The 21924-nt window shown below is 38.6% G+C and overlaps 1 protein-coding gene across 1 annotated transcript; it reads right to left on the reverse strand.

Annotated features, from left to right (window-relative positions):
* Positions 1-5431: 5431 nt before the first annotated feature.
* Positions 5432-19102, reverse strand: LOC120519250 (mucin-2-like). Its single transcript, XM_039742398.1, is given in 6 exon segments — positions 5432-6241; positions 6244-7098; positions 10565-12226; positions 12386-12908; positions 16355-16878; positions 17146-19102. Coding segments are annotated over 6 exon segments (6228 nt in total). The 5' UTR covers positions 19000-19102.
* Between the last annotated feature and the right edge of the window lie 2822 nt (positions 19103-21924).

Genomic DNA, 21924 nt, shown 5'->3' on the forward strand with positions numbered 1-21924 from the left:
GTACTACGGACCGGTAGTTGTTTTTGGAAGTTTGTGGTGTTGCTGTCGTTGTGCCTGTTGTTTGTTGACAAAGTTTTTCTGTGAAAGTTTCATGATTTGTTGTTTGAAAAGAAGTTGTAGTTTGGGCATCTGTACTTGTTTCTTTTGTTGTGGAAATTTGACGTGTCTTGGTTGTTTCAGCAGCAGTTGTAGGTTGTGCAGCATTAGTTGTTTCAATTGCTGTGGAAGTTTGTGTTGTTATTGTTGTTTCAGAGTTTGTACTACTTGAGGTACCGCAGTTGTTCCTATTGTTGTGGAAGTTTGAGGTGTTGTTGTTGTTGCATCAGCTTTTGTACTACTTTGATTAACTGTAGTAATTTCTATTGTTGTTGATGTTTCCGGTGTTGTTGTTTCAGCTATTGTACTGCTTGGGGTTCCGGTAGTTGTTTGAATTGCTATGGAAGTCTGCGGTTTTGTTGTTGTTGCAGCTATTGTACTACTTGGGGTAGCAGTAGTTGTTTCTATTGCTGTGGAAAATTGAGGTTTTGTGGTTGTTTCAGCAGCAGTTGTACTATGGGTATCCGTAGTTTTTTCAATTGTTATGGAAGTTTGTGGTTTAATTGTTGTTTCAGCTATTGTACTACTTGGGGTACCAGTTGTTTCAACTGTTGTTGATGTTTCTGATTTTGATGTTTCAGCTATTGTACTACTTGCTGTACCCATAGTTGCTTCTATTGTTGTGGAAGTTTGAGGTTTTGTGGTTGTTTCAGTAGCAGTTTTAGTTTGGGTAGCGGTAGTTGTTTCAATTGTTGTGGAAGTTTGTGGTGTTGCTGTTGTTACAGCTTTTGTTCTACTTTGGGTAGCCATACTTGTTTCTTTTGGTGTGGAAGTTTGAGGTATTGTTGTTTCAGCAATTGTACTACTTGGGGTACCGTTAGTGTTTGATGTGGAAGGTTCTTGTTGCTTTCGTTTGCAGTTGTTGTACTTTGGATTGCAATAGTTGCTTCTCTGCTTGTGGAAGTTTCCGGTTGTTTCTGCAGAAGTTGAAGTTTGGGCAGTTTTGGATGTTTCTATTGTTGTGGAAATTTGAGATATTGTCATTGTTTCAGCAGCAGTTGTAGTATGGGTTGCTGTAGTTGTTTCAATTATTGTGGAAGTTTCTGGTGTTGTTTCAGCTATTGCACTACTTTGGGTACCAGTATTTGGTTCTATCATAGTGGCAGTTTGAGGTGTTGTTGTTGATTCAGCTTTGGTACTGCTTTTGGTTGTAGTTACTTCAATTGTTGTTGATGTTTCAGATGTTGTTGTTTCAGCTATTGCTGGTAACCGTAGTTGTTTCTATTGTTGTAGACATTTGATGTAGTGTTGTTGGTTCATCAGCAGTTGTAGTTTGGGTTGCTGTAGCTGTTTCTATTGTTGCTGATGTTTCGGGTGTTGTTGTCTCACCTATTGTACTTCTTAGGGTACCCATAGTTGATTCTATTGTTGTGAATAGTTGAGTTGTTGTGCTTGTTTCAGCAGCAGTTTTACTTTGGGTACCAGTAGTTGTTTCAATTCTTGTGGATGTTTGTGGTGCTATTGTTGTTTCAGCTATTGTACTACTTTGCGTACCAGTAGGTGTTTCAATCGTTTGGGAAGTTTGTGGTTTTGTTGTTGTTACAGCTGTTGTGGTGCTTTGATAGGTATTGTTTTTCTGTGCTTGTGGAAGTTTCAGGTTTTGTTGTTTCAGCAGAAGTTGTAGTTTGGGTAGCTGTAGTTGTTTCAATTGTCGTGGAAGTTTGTGGTGTTGTTGTTGCTGCATCAGTTATTGTACTACTTTGGGAACCCATAGTTGTTTCTATTATTGTGGAAATTTGAGGTGTTGTTATTGTTTCAGCAGCATTTGTAGTTTGGGTAGTGGTAGTTGTTTCAATTGTTATGGAAGTTTCTGGTGTTGTTGTTCCAGCTTTTGTACTACTTTGGGTAGAGGAAGTTATTTCTATCGTTGTTGATGTTTCTGCTGTTATTGTTTCAGCAATTGTACTACTTTGGGTACCGGTAGTTGTTTCAATTGCTGTGGAAGTTTGTGGTGTTGCTGTCGTTGTGCCTGTTGTTGTAGTTTGGATTGACAAAGTTTTTCTGTGGTTCGGAAGTTTCATGATTTGTTGTTTGAAAAGAAGTTGTAGTTTGGGCATCTGTACTTGTTTCTTTTGTTGTGGAAATTTGACGTGTCTTGTTGTTTCAGCAGCAGTTGTAGGTTGTGCAGCATTAGTTGTTTCAATTGCTGTGGAAGTTTGTGTTGTTATTGTTGTTTCAGAGTTTGTACTACTTGAGGTACCCGCAGTTGTTCCTATTGTTGTGGAAGTTTGAGGTGTTGTTGTTGTTGCATCAGCTTTTGTACTACTTTGATTAACTGTAGGAATTGTTGTTGATGTTTCCGGTGTTGTTGTTTCAGCTATTGTACTGCTTGGGGTTCCGGTAGTTGTTTGAATTACTATGGAAGTCTTGCGGGTGTTGTTGTTGCAGCTATTGTACTACTTGGTACCCATAGTTGTTAACTGTTGTTGATTTTGTTTCTGATTTTGATGGTAGCAGTAGTTGTTTCTATTGCTGTGGAAAATTGAGGTTTTGTGGTTGTTTCAGCATTGTTGGGTGGTAAGTTTCAATTGTTATGGAAGTTTGTGGTGGTTGTTTTCAGTACTTGTAGTTTGGGTAGCGTTTAGTTGTTTCAATTGTTGTTGATGTTTCTGATTTTGATGTTTCAGCTATTGTACTACTTGCTGTACCCATAGTTGCTTCTATTGTTGTGGAAGTTTGAGGTTTTGTGGTTGTTTCAGTAGCAGTTTTAGTTTGGGTAGCGGTAGTTGTTTCAATTGTTGTGGAAGTTTGTGGTGTTGCTGTTGTTACAGCTTTTGTTCTACTTTGGGTAGCCATACTTGTTTCTTTTGGTGTGGAAGTTTGAGGTATTGTTGTTTCAGCAATTGTACTACTTGGGGTACCGTTAGTTGTCTCGATTGATGTGGAAGGTTCTGGTGTTGCTTTCGTTTCGGCAGTTGTTGTACTTTGATTGCAATAGTTGCTTTCTGCTTGTGGAAGTTTCGGTTTTGTTGTTTCTGCAGAAGTTGAAGTTTGGGCAGTTTTGGATGTTTCTATTGTTGTGGAAATTTGAGATATTGTCATTGTTTCAGCAGCAGTTGTAGTATGGGTTGCTGTAGTTGTTTCAATTATTGTGGAAGTTTCTGGTGTTGTTTCAGCTATTGCACTACTTTGGGTACCAGTATTTGTTTCTATCATTGTGGCAGTTTGAGGTGTTGTTGTTGATTCAGCTTTGGTACTGCTTTTGGTAGTGGTAGTTACTTCAATTGTTGTTGATGTTTCAGATGTTGTTGTTTCAGCTATTGCTGAACTTGGGGTACCCGTAGTTGTTTCTATTGTTGTAGACATTTGATGTAGTGTTGTTGGTTCATCAGCAGTTGTAGTTTGGGTTGCTGTAGCTGTTTCTATTGTTGCTGATGTTTCGGGTGTTGTTGTCTCACCTATTGTACTTCTTAGGGTACCCATAGTTGATTCTATTGTTGTGAATAGTTGAGTTGTTGTGCTTGTTTCAGCAGCAGTTTTACTTTGGGTACCAGTAGTTGTTTCAATTCTTGTGGATGTTTGTGGTGCTATTGTTGTTTCAGCTATTGTACTACTTTGCGTACCAGTAGGTGTTTCAATCGTTTGGGAAGTTTGTGGTTTTGTTGTTGTTACAGCTGTTGTGGTGCTTTTGATAGGTATTGTTTTTTCTGTGCTTGTGGAAGTTTCAGGTTTTGTTGTTTCAGCAGAAGTTGTAGTTTGGGTAGCTGTAGTTGTTTCAATTGTCGTGGAAGTTTGTGGTGTTGTTGTTGCTGCATCAGTTATTGTACTACTTTGGGAACCCATAGTTGTTTCTATTATTGTGGAAATTTGAGGTGTTGTTATTGTTTCAGCAGCATTTGTAGTTTGGGTAGTGGTAGTTGTTTCAATTGTTATGGAAGTTTCTGGTGTTGTTGTTCCAGCTTTTGTACTACTTTGGGTAGAGGAAGTTATTTCTATCGTTGTTGATGTTTCTGCTGTTATTGTTTCAGCAATTGTACTACTTTGGGTACCGGTAGTTGTTTCAATTGCTGTGGAAGTTTGTGGTGTTGCTGTCGTTGTGCCTGTTGTTGTAGTTTGGATTGACAAAGTTTTTCTGTGGTTGCGGAAGTTTCATGATTTGTTGTTTGAAAAGAAGTTGTAGTTTGGGCATCTGTACTTGTTTCTTTTGTTGTGGAAATTTGACGTGTCTTGGTTGTTTCAGCAGCAGTTGTAGGTTGTGCAGCATTAGTTGTTTCAATTGCTGTGGAAGTTTGTGTTGTTATTGTTGTTTCAGAGTTTGTACTACTTGAGGTACCCGCAGTTGTTCCTATTGTTGTGGAAGTTTGAGGTGTTGTTGTTGTTGCATCAGCTTTTGTACTACTTTGATTAACTGTAGTAATTTCTATTGTTGTTGATGTTTCCGGTGTTGTTGTTTCAGCTATTGTACTGCTTGGGGTTCCGGTAGTTGTTTGAATTGCTATGGAAGTCTGCGGTTTTGTTGTTGTTGCAGCTATTGTACTACTTGGGGTAGCAGTAGTTGTTTCTATTGCTGTGGAAAATTGAGGTTTTGTGGTTGTTTCAGCAGCAGTTGTACTATGGGTATCCGTAGTTTTTTCAATTGTTATGGAAGTTTGTGGTTTAATTGTTGTTTCAGCTATTGTACTACTTGGGGTACCCGAAGTTGTTTCAACTGTTGTTGATGTTTCTGATTTTGATGTTTCAGCTATTGTACTACTTGCTGTACCCATAGTTGCTTCTATTGTTGTGGAAGTTTGAGGTTTTGTGGTTGTTTCAGTAGCAGTTTTAGTTTGGGTAGCGGTAGTTGTTTCAATTGTTGTGGAAGTTTGTGGTGTTGCTGTTGTTACAGCTTTTGTTCTACTTTGGGTAGCCATACTTGTTTCTTTTGGTGTGGAAGTTTGAGGTATTGTTGTTTCAGCAATTGTACTACTTGGGGTACCGTTAGTTGTCTCGATTGATGTGGAAGGTTCTGTGGTTGTTACAGTGTGTTGCTTTCGTTTGGCAGTTGTTGTACTTTGGATTGCAATAGTTGCTTCTCTGCTTGTGGAAGTTTGTGGAAGTTTCGGTTTTGTTGTTTCTGCAGAAGTTGAAGTTTGGGCAGTTTTGGATGTTTCTATTGTTGTGGAAATTTGAGATATTGTCATTGTTTCAGCAGCAGTTGTAGTATGGGTTGCTGTAGTTGTTTCAATTATTGTGGAAGTTTCTGGTGTTGTTTCAGCTATTGCACTACTTTGGGTACCAGTATTTGTTTCTATCATTGTGGCAGTTTGAGGTGTTGTTGTTGATTCAGCTTTGGTACTGCTTTTGGTAGTGGTAGTTACTTCAATTGTTGTTGATGTTTCAGATGTTGTTGTTTCAGCTATTGCTGAACTTGGGGTACCGTAGTTGTTTCTATTGTTGTAGACATTTGATGTAGTGTTGTTGGTTCATCAGCAGTTGTAGTTTGGGTTGCTGTAGCTGTTTCTATTGTTGCTGATGTTTCGGGTGTTGTTGTCTCACCTATTGTACTTCTTAGGGTACCCATAGTTGATTCTATTGTTGTGAATAGTTGAGTTGTTGTGCTTGTTTCAGCAGCAGTTTTACTTTGGGTACCAGTAGTTGTTTCAATTCTTGTGGATGTTTGTGGTGCTATTGTTGTTTCAGCTATTGTACTACTTTGCGTACCAGTAGGTGTTTCAATCGTTTGGGAAGTTTGTGGTTTTGTTGTTGTTACAGCTGTTGTGGTGCTTTTGATAGGTATTGTTTTTTCTGTGCTTGTGGAAGTTTCAGGTTTTGTTGTTTCAGCAGAAGTTGTAGTTTGGGTAGCTGTAGTTGTTTCAATTGTCGTGGAAGTTTGTGGTGTTGTTGTTGCTGCATCAGTTATTGTACTACTTTGGGAACCCATAGTTGTTTCTATTATTGTGGAAATTTGAGGTGTTGTTATTGTTTCAGCAGCATTTGTAGTTTGGGTAGTGGTAGTTGTTTCAATTGTTATGGAAGTTTCTGGTGTTGTTGTTCCAGCTTTTGTACTACTTTGGGTAGAGGAAGTTATTTCTATCGTTGTTGATGTTTCTGCTGTTATTGTTTCAGCAATTGTACTACTTTGGGTACCGGTAGTTGTTTCAATTGCTGTGGAAGTTTGTGGTGTTGCTGTCGTTGTGCCTGTTGTTGTAGTTTGGATTGACAAAGTTTTTCTGTGGTTGCGGAAGTTTCATGATTTGTTGTTTGAAAAGAAGTTGTAGTTTGGGCATCTGTACTTGTTTCTTTTGTTGTGGAAATTTGACGTGTCTTGGTTGTTTCAGCAGCAGTTGTAGGTTGTGCAGCATTAGTTGTTTCAATTGCTGTGGAAGTTTGTGTTGTTATTGTTGTTTCAGAGTTTGTACTACTTGAGGTACCCGCAGTTGTTCCTATTGTTGTGGAAGTTTGAGGTGTTGTTGTTGTTGCATCAGCTTTTGTACTACTTTGATTAACTGTAGTAATTTCTATTGTTGTTGATGTTTCCGGTGTTGTTGTTTCAGCTATTGTACTGCTTGGGGTTCCGGTAGTTGTTTGAATTGCTATGGAAGTCTGCGGTTTTGTTGTTGTTGCAGCTATTGTACTACTTGGGGTAGCAGTAGTTGTTTCTATTGCTGTGGAAAATTGAGGTTTTGTGGTTGTTTCAGCAGCAGTTGTACTATGGGTATCCGTAGTTTTTTCAATTGTTATGGAAGTTTGTGGTTTAATTGTTGTTTCAGCTATTGTACTACTTGGGGTACCCGAAGTTGTTTCAACTGTTGTTGATGTTTCTGATTTTGATGTTTCAGCTATTGTACTACTTGCTGTACCCATAGTTGCTTCTATTGTTGTGGAAGTTTGAGGTTTTGTGGTTGTTTCAGTAGCAGTTTTAGTTTGGGTAGCGGTAGTTGTTTCAATTGTTGTGGAAGTTTGTGGTGTTGCTGTTGTTACAGCTTTTGTTCTACTTTGGGTAGCCATACTTGTTTCTTTTGGTGTGGAAGTTTGAGGTATTGTTGTTTCAGCAATTGTACTACTTGGGGTACCGAAGTTGTTTCAACTGTTGTTGATGTTTCTGATTTTGATGTTTCAGCTATTGTACTACTTGCTGTACCCATAGTTGTTTCTATTGTTGTGGAAGTTTGAGGTTTTGTGGTTGTTTCAGTAGCAGTTGTAGTTTGGGTAGCGGTAGTTGTTTCAATTGTTGTGGAAGTTTGTGGTGTTGCTGTTGTTACAGCTTTTGTTCTACTTTGGGTAGCCATACTTGTTTCTTTTGGTGTGGAAGTTTGAGGTATTGTTGTTTCAGCAATTGTACTACTTTTGGTAGTGGTAGTTACTTCAATTGTTGTTGATGTTTCAGATGTTGTTGTTTCAGCTATTGCTGAACTTGGGGTACCCGTAGTTGTTTCTATTGTTGTAGACATTTGATGTAGTGTTGTTGGTTCATCAGCAGTTGTAGTTTGGGTTGCTGTAGCTGTTTCTATTGTTGCTGATGTTTGGTGTTGTTGTCTCACCTATTGTACTTCTTAGGGTACCCATAGTTGATTCTATTGTTGTGAATAGTTGAGTTGTTGTGCTTGTTTCAGCAGCAGTTTTACTTTGGGTACCAGTAGTTGTTTCAATTCTTGTGGATGTTTGTGTTGCTATTGTTGTTTCAGCTATTGTACTACTTTGCGTACCAGTAGGTGTTTCAATCGTTTGGGAAGTTTGTGGTTTTGTTGTTGTTACAGCTGTTGTGGTGCTTTTGATAGGTATTGTTTCTATTGCTTGTGGAAGTTTGAGGTATTGTCATTGTTTCAGCAGCAGTTGTAGTTTGGGTAGCTGTAGTTGTTTCAATTATTGTGGAAGTTTCTGGTGTTGTTTCAGCAGTTATTGCACTACTTTGGGTACCAGTATTTGTTTCTATCATTGTGGCAGTTTGAGGTGTTGTTGTTGATTCAGCATTTGGTACTGCTTTTGGTAGTGGTAGTTGTTTCAATTGTTATTGATGTTTCAGATGTTGTTGTTTCAGCTATTGCTACTACTTTGGGTACCCGAAGTTATTTCTATCGTTGTTGATGTTTCTGCTGTTGTTGTTTCAGCAATTGTAGTTTACTGTAGCTGTTTCTATTGTTGTGATGTTTCGGTGTTGTTCAATTGCTTCTTAGGGTACCCAAGTTGATTCTATTGTGTTGCTGTGTGCTTGTTTCAGCAGTTGTTGTAGTTTGGATTGACAAAGTGGATGTTTGTGGTGGTTGTTTCGGAAGTACTCATGATTTGTTGTTTGAAAAGAAGTTGTAGTTTGGGCATCTGTACTTGTTTCTTTTGTTGTGGAAATTTCAGGTTTTGTTGTTTCAGCAGAAGTTGTAGTTTGGGTAGCTTAGTTCTTTCAATTGCGTGGAAGTTTGTGGTGTTGTTGTTGCTGCATCAGTTATTGTACTACTTTGGGAACCCATAGTTGTTTCTATTATTGTGGAAATTTGAGGTGTTGTTATTGTTTCAGCAGCATTTGTAGTTTGGGTAGTGGTAGTTGTTTCAATTGTTATGGAAGTTTCTGGTGTTGTTGTTCCAGCTTTTGTACTACTTTGGGTAGAGGAAGTTATTTCTATCGTTGTTGATGTTTCTGCTGTTTTGTTTCAGCAATTGTACTACTTTGGGTACCGGTAGTTGTTTCAATTGCTGTGGAAGTTTTGTGTTGCTGTTGTTGTGCCTGTTGTTGTAGTTTGATTGACAAAGTTTTTCTGTGGTTGCGGAAGTTTCATGATTTGTTGTTTGAAAAGAAGTTGTAGTTTGGGCATCTGTACTTGTTTCTTTTGTTGTGGAAATTTGACGTGTCTTGGTTGTTTCAGCAGCAGTTGTAGGTTGTGCAGCATTAGTTGTTTCAATTGCTGTGGAAGTTTGTGTTGTTATTGTTGTTTCAGAGTTTGTACTACTTGAGGTACCCGCAGTTGTTCCTATTGTTGTGGAAGTTTGAGGTGTTGTTGTTGTTGCATCAGCTTTTGTACTACTTTGATTAACTGTAGTAATTTCTATTGTTGTTGATGTTTCCGGTGTTGTTGTTTCAGCTATTGTACTGCTTGGGGTTCCGGTAGTTGTTTGAATTGCTATGGAAGTCTGCGGTTTTGTTGTTGTTGCAGCTATTGTACTATGGGTAGCAGTAGTTGTTTCTATTGCTGTGGAAAATTGAGGTTTAATTGTTGTTTCAGCTGTTGTACTACTTGGGGTATCCAAGTTGTTTCAACTGTTGTGGATGTTTCTGATTTTGATGTTTCAGCTATTGTACTACTTGCTGTACCCATAGTTGCTTCTATTGTTGTGGAAGTTTGAGGTTTTGTGGTTGTTTCAGTAGCAGTTTTAGTTTGGGTAGCGGTAGTTGTTTCAATTGTTGTGGAAGTTTGTGGTGTTGCTGTTGTTACAGCTTTTGTTCTACTTTGGGTAGCCATACTTGTTTCTTTTGTGGAAGTTTGTATTGAAGTTTCAGAATTGTACTACTTGGGGTTTGTTTCAACTGTTGTTGAATTGTTTCAGCTATTGTACTACTTGGGGTACCCAAGTTGTTGTCAACTGTTTGAGGTTTTGTGGTTGTTTCAGTTTGATGTTTCAGCTATTGTACTACTTTCAATTGTTGTGGACCCATAGGTGTTTCTGTTGTGGAAGTTTGAGGTTTTGTGGTTGTTTCAGTAGCAGTTGTAGTTTGGGTAGCGGTAGTTGTTTCAATTGTTGTGGAAGTTTGTGGTGTTGCTGTTGTTACAGCTTTTGTTCTACTTTGGGTAGCCATACTTGTTTCTTTTGGTGTGGAAGTTTGAGGTATTGTTGTTTCAGCAATTGTACTACTTGGGGTACCGAAGTTGTTTCAACTGTTGTTGATGTTTCTGATTTTGATGTTTCAGCTATTGTACTACTTGCTGTACCCATAGTTGTTTCTATTGTTGTGGAAGTTTGAGGTTTTGTGGTTGGTTTTAGTTGCAGTTGTAGTTTGGGTAGCGGTAGTTGTTTCAATTGTTGTGGAAGTTTGTGGTGTTGCTGTTGTTACAGCTTTTGTTCTACTTTGGGTAGCCATACTTGTTTCTTTTGGTGTGGAAGTTTGAGGTATTGTTGTTTCAGCAATTGTACTACTTGGGGTACCGTTAGTTGTCTCGATTGATGTGGAAGGTTCTGGTGTTGCTTCGTTTCGGCAGTTGTTGTACTTTGGATTGCAATAGTTGCTTCTCTGCTTGTGGAAGTTTCGGTTTTGTTGTTTCTGCAGAAGTTGAAGTTTGGGCAGTTTTGGATGTTTCTATTGTTGTGGAAATTTGAGATATTGTCATTGTTTCAGCAGCAGTTGTAGTATGGGTTGCTGTAGTTGTTTCAATTATTGTGGAAGTTTCTGGTGTTGTTTCAGCTATTGCACTACTTTGGGTACCAGTATTTGTTTCTATCATTGTGGCAGTTTGAGGTGTTGTTGTTGATTCAGCTTTGGTACTGCTTTTGGTAGTGGTAGTTACTTCAATTGTTGTTGATGTTTCAGATGTTGTTGTTTCAGCTATTGCTGAACTTGGGGTACCGTAGTTGTTTCTATTGTTGTAGACATTTGATGTAGTGTTGTTGGTTCATCAGCAGTTGTAGTTTGGGTTGCTGTAGCTGTTTCTATTGTTGCTGATGTTTCGGGTGTTGTTGTCTCACCTATTGTACTTCTTAGGGTACCCATAGTTGATTCTATTGTTGTGAATAGTTGAGTTGTTGTGCTTGTTTCAGCAGCAGTTTTACTTTGGGTACCAGTAGTTGTTTCAATTCTTGTGGATGTTTGTGGTGCTATTGTTGTTTCAGCTATTGTACTACTTTGCGTACCAGTAGGTGTTTCAATCGTTTGGGAAGTTTGTGGTTTTGTTGTTGTTACAGCTGTTGTGGTGCTTTTGATAGGTATTGTTTTTTCTGTGCTTGTGGAAGTTTCAGGTTTTGTTGTTTCAGCAGAAGTTGTAGTTTGGGTAGCTGTAGTTCTTTCAATTGTCGTGGAAGTTTGTGGTGTTGTTGTTGCTGCATCAGTTATTGTACTACTTTGGGAACCCATAGTTGTTTCTATTATTGTGGAAATTTGAGGTGTTGTTATTGTTTCAGCAGCATTTGTAGTTTGGGTAGTGGTAGTTGTTTCAATTGTTATGGAAGTTTCTGGTGTTGTTGTTCCAGCTTTTGTACTACTTTGGGTAGAGGAAGTTATTTCTATCGTTGTTGATGTTTCTGCTGTTATTGTTTCAGCAATTGTACTACTTTGGGTACCGGTAGTTGTTTCAATTGCTGTGGAAGTTTGTGGTGTTGCTGTCGTTGTGCCTGTTGTTGTAGTTTGGATTGACAAAGTTTTTTCTGTGGTTGCGGAAGTTTCATGATTTGTTGTTTGAAAAGAAGTTGTAGTTTGGGCATCTGTACTTGTTTCTTTTGTTGTGGAAATTTGACGTGTCTTGGTTGTTTCAGCAGCAGTTGTAGGTTGTGCAGCATTAGTTGTTTCAATTGCTGTGGAAGTTTGTGTTGTTATTGTTGTTTCAGAGTTTGTACTACTTGAGGTACCCGCAGTTGTTCCTATTGTTGTGGAAGTTTGAGGTGTTGTTGTTGTTGCATCAGCTTTTGTACTACTTTGATTAACTGTAGTAATTTCTATTGTTGTTGATGTTTCCGGTGTTGTTGTTTCAGCTATTGTACTGCTTGGGGTTCCGGTAGTTGTTTGAATTGCTATGGAAGTCTGCGGTTTTGTTGTTGTTGCAGCTATTGTACTACTTGGGGTAGCAGTAGTTGTTTCTATTGCTGTGGAAAATTGAGGTTTTGTGGTTGTTTCAGCAGCAGTTGTACTATGGGTATCCGTAGTTTTTTCAATTGTTATGGAAGTTTGTGGTTTAATTGTTGTTTCAGCTATTGTACTACTTGGGGTACCCGAAGTTGTTTCAACTGTTGTTGATGTTTCTGATTTTGATGTTTCAGCTATTGTACTACTTGCTGTACCCATAGTTGCTTCTATTGTTGTGGAAGTTTGAGGTTTTGTGGTTGTTTCAGTAGCAGTTTTAGTTTGGGTAGCGGTAGTTGTTTCAATTGTTGTGGAAGTTTGTGGTGTTGCTGTTGTTACAGCTTTTGTTCTACTTTGGGTAGCCATACTTGTTTCTTTTGGTGTGGAAGTTTGAGGTATTGTTGTTTCAGCAATTGTACTACTTGGGGTAAGTTGTTTCAACTGTTGTTGATGTTTCTGATTTTGATGTTTCAGCTATTGTACTACTTGCTGTACCCATAGTTGTTTCTATTGTTGTGGAAGTTTGAGGTTTTGTGGTTGTTTCAGTAGCAGTTGTAGTTTGGGTAGCGGTAGTTGTTTCAATTGTTGTGGAAGTTTGTGGTGTTGCTGTTGTTACAGCTTTTGTTCTACTTTGGGTAGCCATACTTGTTTCTTTTGGTGTGGAAGTTTGAGGTATTGTTGTTTCAGCAATTGTACTACTTGGGGTACCGTTAGTTGTCTCGATTGATGTGGAAGGTTCTGGTGTTGCTTTCGTTTCGGCAGTTGTTGTACTTTGGATTGCAATAGTTGCTTCTCTGCTTGTGGAAGTTTCGGTTTTGTTGTTTCTGCAGAAGTTGAAGTTTGGGCAGTTTTGGATGTTTCTATTGTTGTGGAAATTTGAGATATTGTCATTGTTTCAGCAGCAGTTGTAGTATGGGTTGCTGTAGTTGTTTCAATTATTGTGGAAGTTTCTGGTGTTGTTTCAGCTATTGCACTACTTTGGGTACCAGTATTTGTTTCTATCATTGTGGCAGTTTGAGGTGTTGTTGTTGATTCAGCTTTGGTACTGCTTTTGGTAGTGGTAGTTACTTCAATTGTTGTTGATGTTTCAGATGTTGTTGTTTCAGCTATTGCTGAACTTGGGGTACCGTAGTTGTTTCTATTGTTGTAGACATTTGATGTAGTGTTGTTGGTTCATCAGCAGTTGTAGTTTGGGTTGCTGTAGCTGTTTCTATTGTTGCTGATGTTTGGTGTTGTTGTCTCACCTATTGTACTTCTTAGGGTACCCATAGTTGATTCTATTGTTGTGAATAGTTGAGTTGTTGTGCTTGTTTCAGCAGCAGTTTTACTTTGGGTACCAGTAGTTGTTTCAATTCTTGTGGATGTTTGTGGTGCTATTGTTGTTTCAGCTATTGCACTACTTTGCGTACCAGTAGGTGTTTCAATCGTTTGGGAAGTTTGTGGTTTTGTTGTTGTTACAGCTGTTGTGGTGCTTTTGATAGGTATTGTTTTTTCTGTGCTTGTGGAAGTTTCAGGTTTTGTTGTTTCAGCAGAAGTTGTAGTTTGGGTAGCTGTAGTTGTTTCAATTGTCGTGGAAGTTTGTGGTGTTGTTGTTCCAGCTTTTGTACTACTTTGGGTAGAGGAAGTTATTTCTATCGTTGTTGATGTTTCTGCTGTTATTGTTTCAGCAATTGTACTACTTTGGGTACCGGTAGTTGTTTCAATTGCTGTGGAAGTTTGTGGTGTTGCTGTCGTTGTGCCTGTTGTTGTAGTTTGGATTGACAAAGTTTTTCTGTGGTTGCGGAAGTTTCATGATTTGTTGTTTGAAAAGAAGTTGTAGTTTGGGCATCTGTACTTGTTTCTTTTGTTGTGGAAATTTGACGTGTCTTGGTTGTTTCAGCAGCAGTTGTAGGTTGTGCAGCATTAGTTGTTTCAATTGCTGTGGAAGTTTGTGTTGTTATTGTTGTTTCAGAGTTTGTACTACTTGAGGTACCCGCAGTTGTTCCTATTGTTGTGGAAGTTTGAGGTGTTGTTGTTGTTGCATCAGCTTTTGTACTACTTTGATTAACTGTAGTAATTTCTATTGTTGTTGATGTTTCCGGTGTTGTTGTTTCAGCTATTGTACTGCTTGGGGTTCCGGTAGTTGTTTGAATTGCTATGGAAGTCTGCGGTTTTGTTGTTGTTGCAGCTATTGTACTACTTGGGGTAGCAGTAGTTGTTTCTATTGCTGTGGAAAATTGAGGTTTTGTGGTTGTTTCAGCAGCAGTTGTACTATGGGTATCCGTAGTTTTTTCAATTGTTATGGAAGTTTGTGGTTTAATTGTTGTTTCAGCTATTGTACTACTTGGGGTACCCGAAGTTGTTTCAACTGTTGTTGATGTTTCTGATTTTGATGTTTCAGCTATTGTACTACTTGCTGTACCCATAGTTGCTTCTATTGTTGTGGAAGTTTGAGGTTTTGTGGTTGTTTCAGTAGCAGTTTTAGTTTGGGTAGCGGTAGTTGTTTCAATTGTTGTGGAAGTTTGTGGTGTTGCTGTTGTTACAGCTTTTGTTCTACTTTGGGTAGCCATACTTGTTTCTTTTGGTGTGGAAGTTTGAGGTATTGTTGTTTCAGCAATTGTACTACTTGGGGTACCGTTAGTTGTCTCGATTGATGTGGAAGGTTCTGGTGTTGCTTTCGTTTCTTTGGGTAGGCAGTTGTTGTACTTTGGATTGCAATAGTTGCTTCTCTGCTTGTGGAAGTTTCCGGTTTTGTTGTTTCTGCAGAAGTTGAAGTTTGGGCAGTTTTGGATGTTTCTATTGTTGTGGAAATTTGAGATATTGTCATTGTTTCAGCAGCAGTTGTAGTATGGGTTGCTGTAGTTGTTTCAATTATTGTGGAAGTTTCTGGTGTTGTTTCAGCTATTGCACTACTTTGGGTACCAGTATTTGTTTCTATCATTGTGGCAGTTTGAGGTGTTGTTGTTGATTCAGCTTTGGTACTGCTTTTGGTAGTGGTAGTTACTTCAATTGTTGTTGATGTTTCAGATGTTGTTGTTTCAGCTATTGCTGAACTTGGGTACCGTAGTTGTTTCTATTGTTGTAGACATTTGATGTAGTGTTGTTGGTTCATCAGCAGTTGTAGTTTGGGTTGCTGTAGCTGTTTCTATTGTTGCTGATGTTTCGGGTGTTGTTGTCTCACCTATTGTACTTCTTAGGGTACCCATAGTTGATTCTATTGTTGTGAATAGTTGAGTTGTTGTGCTTGTTTCAGCAGCAGTTTTACTTTGGGTACCAGTAGTTGTTTCAATTCTTGTGGATGTTTGTGGTGCTATTGTTGTTTCAGCTATTGCACTACTTTGCGTACCAGTAGGTGTTTCAATCGTTTGGGAAGTTTGTGGTTTTGTTGTTGTTACAGCTGTTGTGGTGCTTTTGATAGGTATTGTTTTTTCTGTGCTTGTGGAAGTTTCAGGTTTTGTTGTTTCAGCAGAAGTTGTAGTTTGGGTAGCTGTAGTTGTTTCAATTGTCGTGGAAGTTTGTGGTGTTGTTGTTGCTGCATCAGTTATTGTACTACTTTGGGAACCCATAGTTGTTTCTATTATTGTGGAAATTTGAGGTGTTGTTATTGTTTCAGCAGCATTTGTAGTTTGGGTAGTGGTAGTTGTTTCAATTGTTATGGAAGTTTCTGGTGTTGTTGTTCCAGCTTTTGTACTACTTTGGGTAGAGGAAGTTATTTCTATCGTTGTTGATGTTTCTGCTGTTATTGTTTCAGCAATTGTACTACTTTGGGTACCGGTAGTTGTTTCAATTGCTGTGGAAGTTTGTGGTGTTGCTGTCGTTGTGCCTGTTGTTGTAGTTTGGATTGACAAAGTTTTTCTGTGGTTGCGGAAGTTTCATGATTTGTTGTTTGAAAAGAAGTTGTAGTTTGGGCATCTGTACTTGTTTCTTTTGTTGTGGAAATTTGGCGTGTCTTGGTTGTTTCAGCAGCAGTTGTAGGTTGTGCAGCATTAGTTGTTTCAATTGCTGTGGAAGTTTGTGTTGTTATTGTTGTTTCAGAGTTTGTACTACTTGAGGTACCCGCAGTTGTTCCTATTGTTGTGGAAGTTTGAGGTGTTGTTGTTGTTGCATCAGCTTTTGTACTACTTTGATTAACTGTAGTAATTTCTATTGTTGTTGATGTTTCCGGTGTTGTTGTTTCAGCTATTGTACTGCTTGGGGTTCCGGTAGTTGTTTGAATTGCTATGGAAGTCTGCGGTTTTGTTGTTGTTGCAGCTATTGTACTACTTGGGGTAGCAGTAGTTGTTTCTATTGCTGTGGAAAATTGAGGTTTTGTGGTTGTTTCAGCAGCAGTTGTACTATGGGTATCCGTAGTTTTTTCAATTGTTATGGAAGTTTGTGGTTTAATTGTTGTTTCAGCTATTGTACTACTTGGGGTACCCGAAGTTGTTTCAACTGTTGTTGATGTTTCTGATTTTGATGTTTCAGCTATTGTACTACTTGCTGTACCCATAGTTGCTTCTATTGTTGTGGAAGTTTGAGGTTTTGTGGTTGTTTCAGTAGCAGTTTTAGTTGGGTAGCGGTAGTTGTTTCAATTGTTGTGGAAGTTTGTGGTGTTGCTGTTGTTACAGCTTTTGTTCTACTTTGGGTAGCCATACTTGTTTCTTTTGGTGTGGAAGTTTGAGGTATTGTTGTTTCAGCAATTGTACTACTTGGGGTACCGAAGTTGTTTCAACTGTTGTTGATGTTTCTGATTTTGATGTTTCAGCTATTGTACTACTTGCTGTACCCATAGTTGTTTCTATTGTTGTGGAAGTTTGAGGTTTTGTGGTTGTTTCAGTAGCAGTTGTAGTTTGGGTAGCGGTAGTTGTTTCAATTGTTGTGGAAGTTTGTGGTGTTGCTGTTGTTACAGCTTTTGTTCTACTTTGGGTAGCCATACTTGTTTCTTTTGGTGTGGAAGTTTGAGGTATTGTTGTTTCAGCAATTGTACTACTTGGGGTACCGTTAGTTGTCTCGATTGATGTGGAAGGTTCTGGTGTTGCTTTCGTTTGGCAGTTGTTGTACTTTGGATTGCAATAGTTGCTTCTCTGCTTGTGGAAGTTTCGGTTTTGTTGTTTCTGCAGAAGTTGAAGTTTGGGCAGTTTTGGATGTTTCTATTGTTGTGGAAATTTGAGATATTGTCATTGTTTCAGCAGCAGTTGTAGTATGGGTTGCTGTAGTTGTTTCAATTATTGTGGAAGTTTCTGGTGTTGTTTCAGCTATTGCACTACTTTGGGTACCAGTATTTGTTTCTATCATTGTGGCAGTTTGAGGTGTTGTTGTTGATTCAGCTTTGGTACTGCTTTTGGTAGTGGTAGTTACTTCAATTGTTGTTGATGTTTCAGATGTTGTTGTTTCAGCTATTGCTGAACTTGGGGTACCGTAGTTGTTTCTATTGTTGTAGACATTTGATGTAGTGTTGTTGGTTCATCAGCAGTTGTAGTTTGGGTTGCTGTAGCTGTTTCTATTGTTGCTGATGTTTCGGGTGTTGTTGTCTCACCTATTGTACTTCTTAGGGTACCCATAGTTGATTCTATTGTTGTGAATAGTTGAGTTGTTGTGCTTGTTTCAGCAGCAGTTTTACTTTGGGTACCAGTAGTTGTTTCAATTCTTGTGGATGTTTGTGGTGCTATTGTTGTTTCAGCTATTGCACTACTTTGCGTACCAGTAGGTGTTTCAATCGTTTGGGAAGTTTGTGGTTTTGTTGTTGTTACAGCTGTTGTGGTGCTTTTGATAGGTATTGTTTTTTCTGTGCTTGTGGAAGTTTCAGGTTTTGTTGTTTCAGCAGAAGTTGTAGTTTGGGTAGCTGTAGTTGTTTCAATTGTCGTGGAAGTTTGTGGTGTTGTTGTTGCTGCATCAGTTATTGTACTACTTTGGGAACCCATAGTTGTTTCTATTATTGTGGAAATTTGAGGTGTTGTTATTGTTTCAGCAGCATTTGTAGTTTGGGTAGTGGTAGTTGTTTCAATTGTTATGGAAGTTTCTGGTGTTGTTGTTCCAGCTTTTGTACTACTTTGGGTAGAGGAAGTTATTTCTATCGTTGTTGATGTTTCTGCTGTTATTGTTTCAGCAATTGTACTACTTTGGGTACCGGTAGTTGTTTCAATTGCTGTGGAAGTTTGTGGTGTTGCTGTCGTTGTGCCTGTTGTTGTAGTTTGGATTGACAAAGTTTTTTCTGTGGTTGCGGAAGTTTCATGATTTGTTGTTTGAAAAGAAGTTGTAGTTTGGGCATCTGTACTTGTTTCTTTTGTTGTGGAAATTTGGCGTGTCTTGGTTGTTTCAGCAGCAGTTGTAGGTTGTGCAGCATTAGTTGTTTCAATTGCTGTGGAAGTTTGTGTTGTTATTGTTGTTTCAGAGTTTGTACTACTTGAGGTACCCGCAGTTGTTCCTATTGTTGTGGAAGTTTGAGGTGTTGTTGTTGTTGCATCAGCTTTTGTACTACTTTGATTAACTGTAGTAATTTCTATTGTTGTTGATGTTTCCGGTGTTGTTGTTTCAGCTATTGTACTGCTTGGGGTTCCGGTAGTTGTTTGAATTGCTATGGAAGTCTGCGGTTTTGTTGTTGTTGCAGCTATTGTACTACTTGGGGTAGCAGTAGTTGTTTCTATTGCTGTGGAAAATTGAGGTTTTGTGGTTGTTTCAGCAGCAGTTGTACTATGGGTATCCGTAGTTTTTTCAATTGTTATGGAAGTTTGTGGTTTAATTGTTGTTTCAGCTATTGTACTACTTGGGGTACCCGAAGTTGTTTCAACTGTTGTTGATGTTTCTGATTTTGATGTTTCAGCTATTGTACTACTTGCTGTACCCATAGTTGCTTCTATTGTTGTGGAAGTTTGAGGTTTTGTGGTTGTTTCAGTAGCAGTTTTAGTTTGGGTAGCGGTAGTTGTTTCAATTGTTGTGGAAGTTTGTGGTGTTGCTGTTGTTACAGCTTTTGTTCTACTTTGGGTAGCCATACTTGTTTCTTTTGGTGTGGAAGTTTGAGGTATTGTTGTTTCAGCAATTGTACTACTTGGGGTACCCGAAGTTGTTTCAACTGTTGTTGATGTTTCTGATTTTGATGTTTCAGCTATTGTACTACTTGCTGTACCCATAGTTGTTTCTATTGTTGTGGAAGTTTGAGGTTTTGTGGTTGTTTCAGTAGCAGTTGTAGTTTGGGTAGCGGTAGTTGTTTCAATTGTTGTGGAAGTTTGTGGTGTTGCTGTTGTTACAGCTTTTGTTCTACTTTGGGTAGCCATACTTGTTTCTTTTGGTGTGGAAGTTTGAGGTATTGTTGTTTCAGCAATTGTACTACTTGGGGTACCGTTAGTTGTCTCGATTGATGTGGAAGGTTCTGGTGTTGCTTTCGTTTGCAGTTGTTGTACTTTGGATTGCAATAGTTGCTTCTCTGCTTGTGGAAGTTTCCGGTTTTGTTGTTTCTGCAGAAGTTGAAGTTTGGGCAGTTTTGGATGTTTCTATTGTTGTGGAAATTTGAGATATTGTCATTGTTTCAGCAGCAGTTGTAGTATGGGTTGCTGTAGTTGTTTCAATTATTGTGGAAGTTTCTGGTGTTGTTTCAGCTATTGCACTACTTTGGGTACCAGTATTTGTTTCTATCATTGTGGCAGTTTGAGGTGTTGTTGTTGATTCAGCTTTGGTACTGCTTTTGGTAGTGGTAGTTACTTCAATTGTTGTTGATGTTTCAGATGTTGTTGTTTCAGCTATTGCTGAACTTGGGGTACCGTAGTTGTTTCTATTGTTGTAGACATTTGATGTAGTGTTGTTGGTTCATCAGCAGTTGTAGTTTGGGTTGCTGTAGCTGTTTCTATTGTTGCTGATGTTTGGTGTTGTTGTCTCACCTATTGTACTTCTTAGGGTACCCATAGTTGATTCTATTGTTGTGAATAGTTGAGTTGTTGTGCTTGTTTCAGCAGCAGTTTTACTTTGGGTACCAGTAGTTGTTTCAATTCTTGTGGATGTTTGTGGTGCTATTGTTGTTTCAGCTATTGCACTACTTTGCGTACCAGTAGGTGTTTCAATCGTTTGGGAAGTTTGTGGTTTTGTTGTTGTTACAGCTGTTGTGGTGCTTTTGATAGGTATTGTTTTTTCTGTGCTTGTGGAAGTTTCAGGTTTTGTTGTTTCAGCAGAAGTTGTAGTTTGGGTAGCTGTAGTTGTTTCAATTGTCGTGGAAGTTTGTGGTGTTGTTGTTGCTGCATCAGTTATTGTACTACTTTGGGAACCCATAGTTGTTTCTATTATTGTGGAAATTTGAGGTGTTGTTATTGTTTCAGCAGCATTTGTAGTTTGGGTAGTGGTAGTTGTTTCAATTGTTATGGAAGTTTCTGGTGTTGTTGTTCCAGCTTTTGTACTACTTTGGGTAGAGGAAGTTATTTCTATCGTTGTTGATGTTTCTGCTGTTATTGTTTCAGCAATTGTACTACTTTGGGTACCGGTAGTTGTTTCAATTGCTGTGGAAGTTTGTGGTGTTGCTGTCGTTGTGCCTGTTGTTGTAGTTTGGATTGACAAAGTTTTTCTGTGGTTGCGGAAGTTTCATGATTTGTTGTTTGAAAAGAAGTTGTAGTTTGGGCATCTGTACTTGTTTCTTTTGTTGTGGAAATTTGCGTGTCTTGGTTGTTTCAGCAGCAGTTGTAGGTTGTGCAGCATTAGTTGTTTCAATTGCTGTGGAAGTTTGTGTTGTTATTGTTGTTTCAGAGTTTGTACTACTTGAGGTACCGCAGTTGTTCCTATTGTTGTGGAAGTTTGAGGTGTTGTTGTTGTTGCATCAGCTTTTGTACTACTTTGATTAACTGTAGTAATTTCTATTGTTGTTGATGTTTCGGTGTTGTTGTTTCAGCTATTGTACTGCTTGGGGTTCCGGTAGTTGTTTGAATTGCTATGGAAGTCTGCGGTTTTGTTGTTGTTGCAGCTATTGTACTACTTGGGGTAGCAGTAGTTGTTTCTATTGCTGTGGAAAATTGAGGTTTTGTGGTTGTTTCAGCAGCAGTTGTACTATGGGTATCCGTAGTTTTTTCAATTGTTATGGAAGTTTGTGGTTTAATTGTTGTTTCAGCTATTGTACTACTTGGGGTACCCGAAGTTGTTTCAACTGTTGTTGATGTTTCTGATTTTGATGTTTCAGCTATTGTACTACTTGCTGTACCCATAGTTGCTTCTATTGTTGTGGAAGTTTGAGGTTTTGTGGTTGTTTCAGTAGCAGTTTTAGTTTGGGTAGCGGTAGTTGTTTCAATTGTTGTGGAAGTTTGTGGTGTTGCTGTTGTTACAGCTTTTGTTCTACTTTGGGTAGCCATACTTGTTTCTTTTGGTGTGGAAGTTTGAGGTATTGTTGTTTCAGCAATTGTACTACTTGGGGTACCCGAAGTTGTTTCAACTGTTGTTGATGTTTCTGATTTTGATGTTTCAGCTATTGTACTACTTGCTGTACCCATAGTTGTTTCTATTGTTGTGGAAGTTTGAGGTTTTGTGGTTGTTTCAGTAGCAGTTGTAGTTTGGGTAGCGGTAGTTGTTTCAATTGTTGTGGAAGTTTGTGGTGTTGCTGTTGTTACAGCTTTTGTTCTACTTTGGGTAGCCATACTTGTTTCTTTTGGTGTGGAAGTTTGAGGTATTGTTGTTTCAGCAATTGTACTACTTGGGGTACCGTTAGTTGTCTCGATTGATGTGGAAGGTTCTGGTGTTGCTTTCGTTTCGGCAGTTGTTGTACTTTGGATTGCAATAGTTGCTTCTCTGCTTGTGGAAGTTTCCGGTTTTGTTGTTTCTGCAGAAGTTGAAGTTTGGGCAGTTTTGGATGTTTCTATTGTTGTGGAAATTTGAGATATTGTCATTGTTTCAGCAGCAGTTGTAGTATGGGTTGCTGTAGTTGTTTCAATTATTGTGGAAGTTTCTGGTGTTGTTTCAGCTATTGCACTACTTTGGGTACCAGTATTTGTTTCTATCATTGTGGCAGTTTGAGGTGTTGTTGTTGATTCAGCTTTGGTACTGCTTTTGGTAGTGGTAGTTACTTCAATTGTTGTTGATGTTTCAGATGTTGTTGTTTCAGCTATTGCTGAACTTGGGGTACCGTAGTTGTTTCTATTGTTGTAGACATTTGATGTAGTGTTGTTGGTTCATCAGCAGTTGTAGTTTGGGTTGCTGTAGCTGTTTCTATTGTTGCTGATGTTTCGGGTGTT

Source organism: Polypterus senegalus, unplaced genomic scaffold (genome assembly GCF_016835505.1).
Source record: "Polypterus senegalus isolate Bchr_013 unplaced genomic scaffold, ASM1683550v1 scaffold_1309, whole genome shotgun sequence".
NCBI lineage: Eukaryota > Metazoa > Chordata > Cladistia > Polypteriformes > Polypteridae > Polypterus > Polypterus senegalus.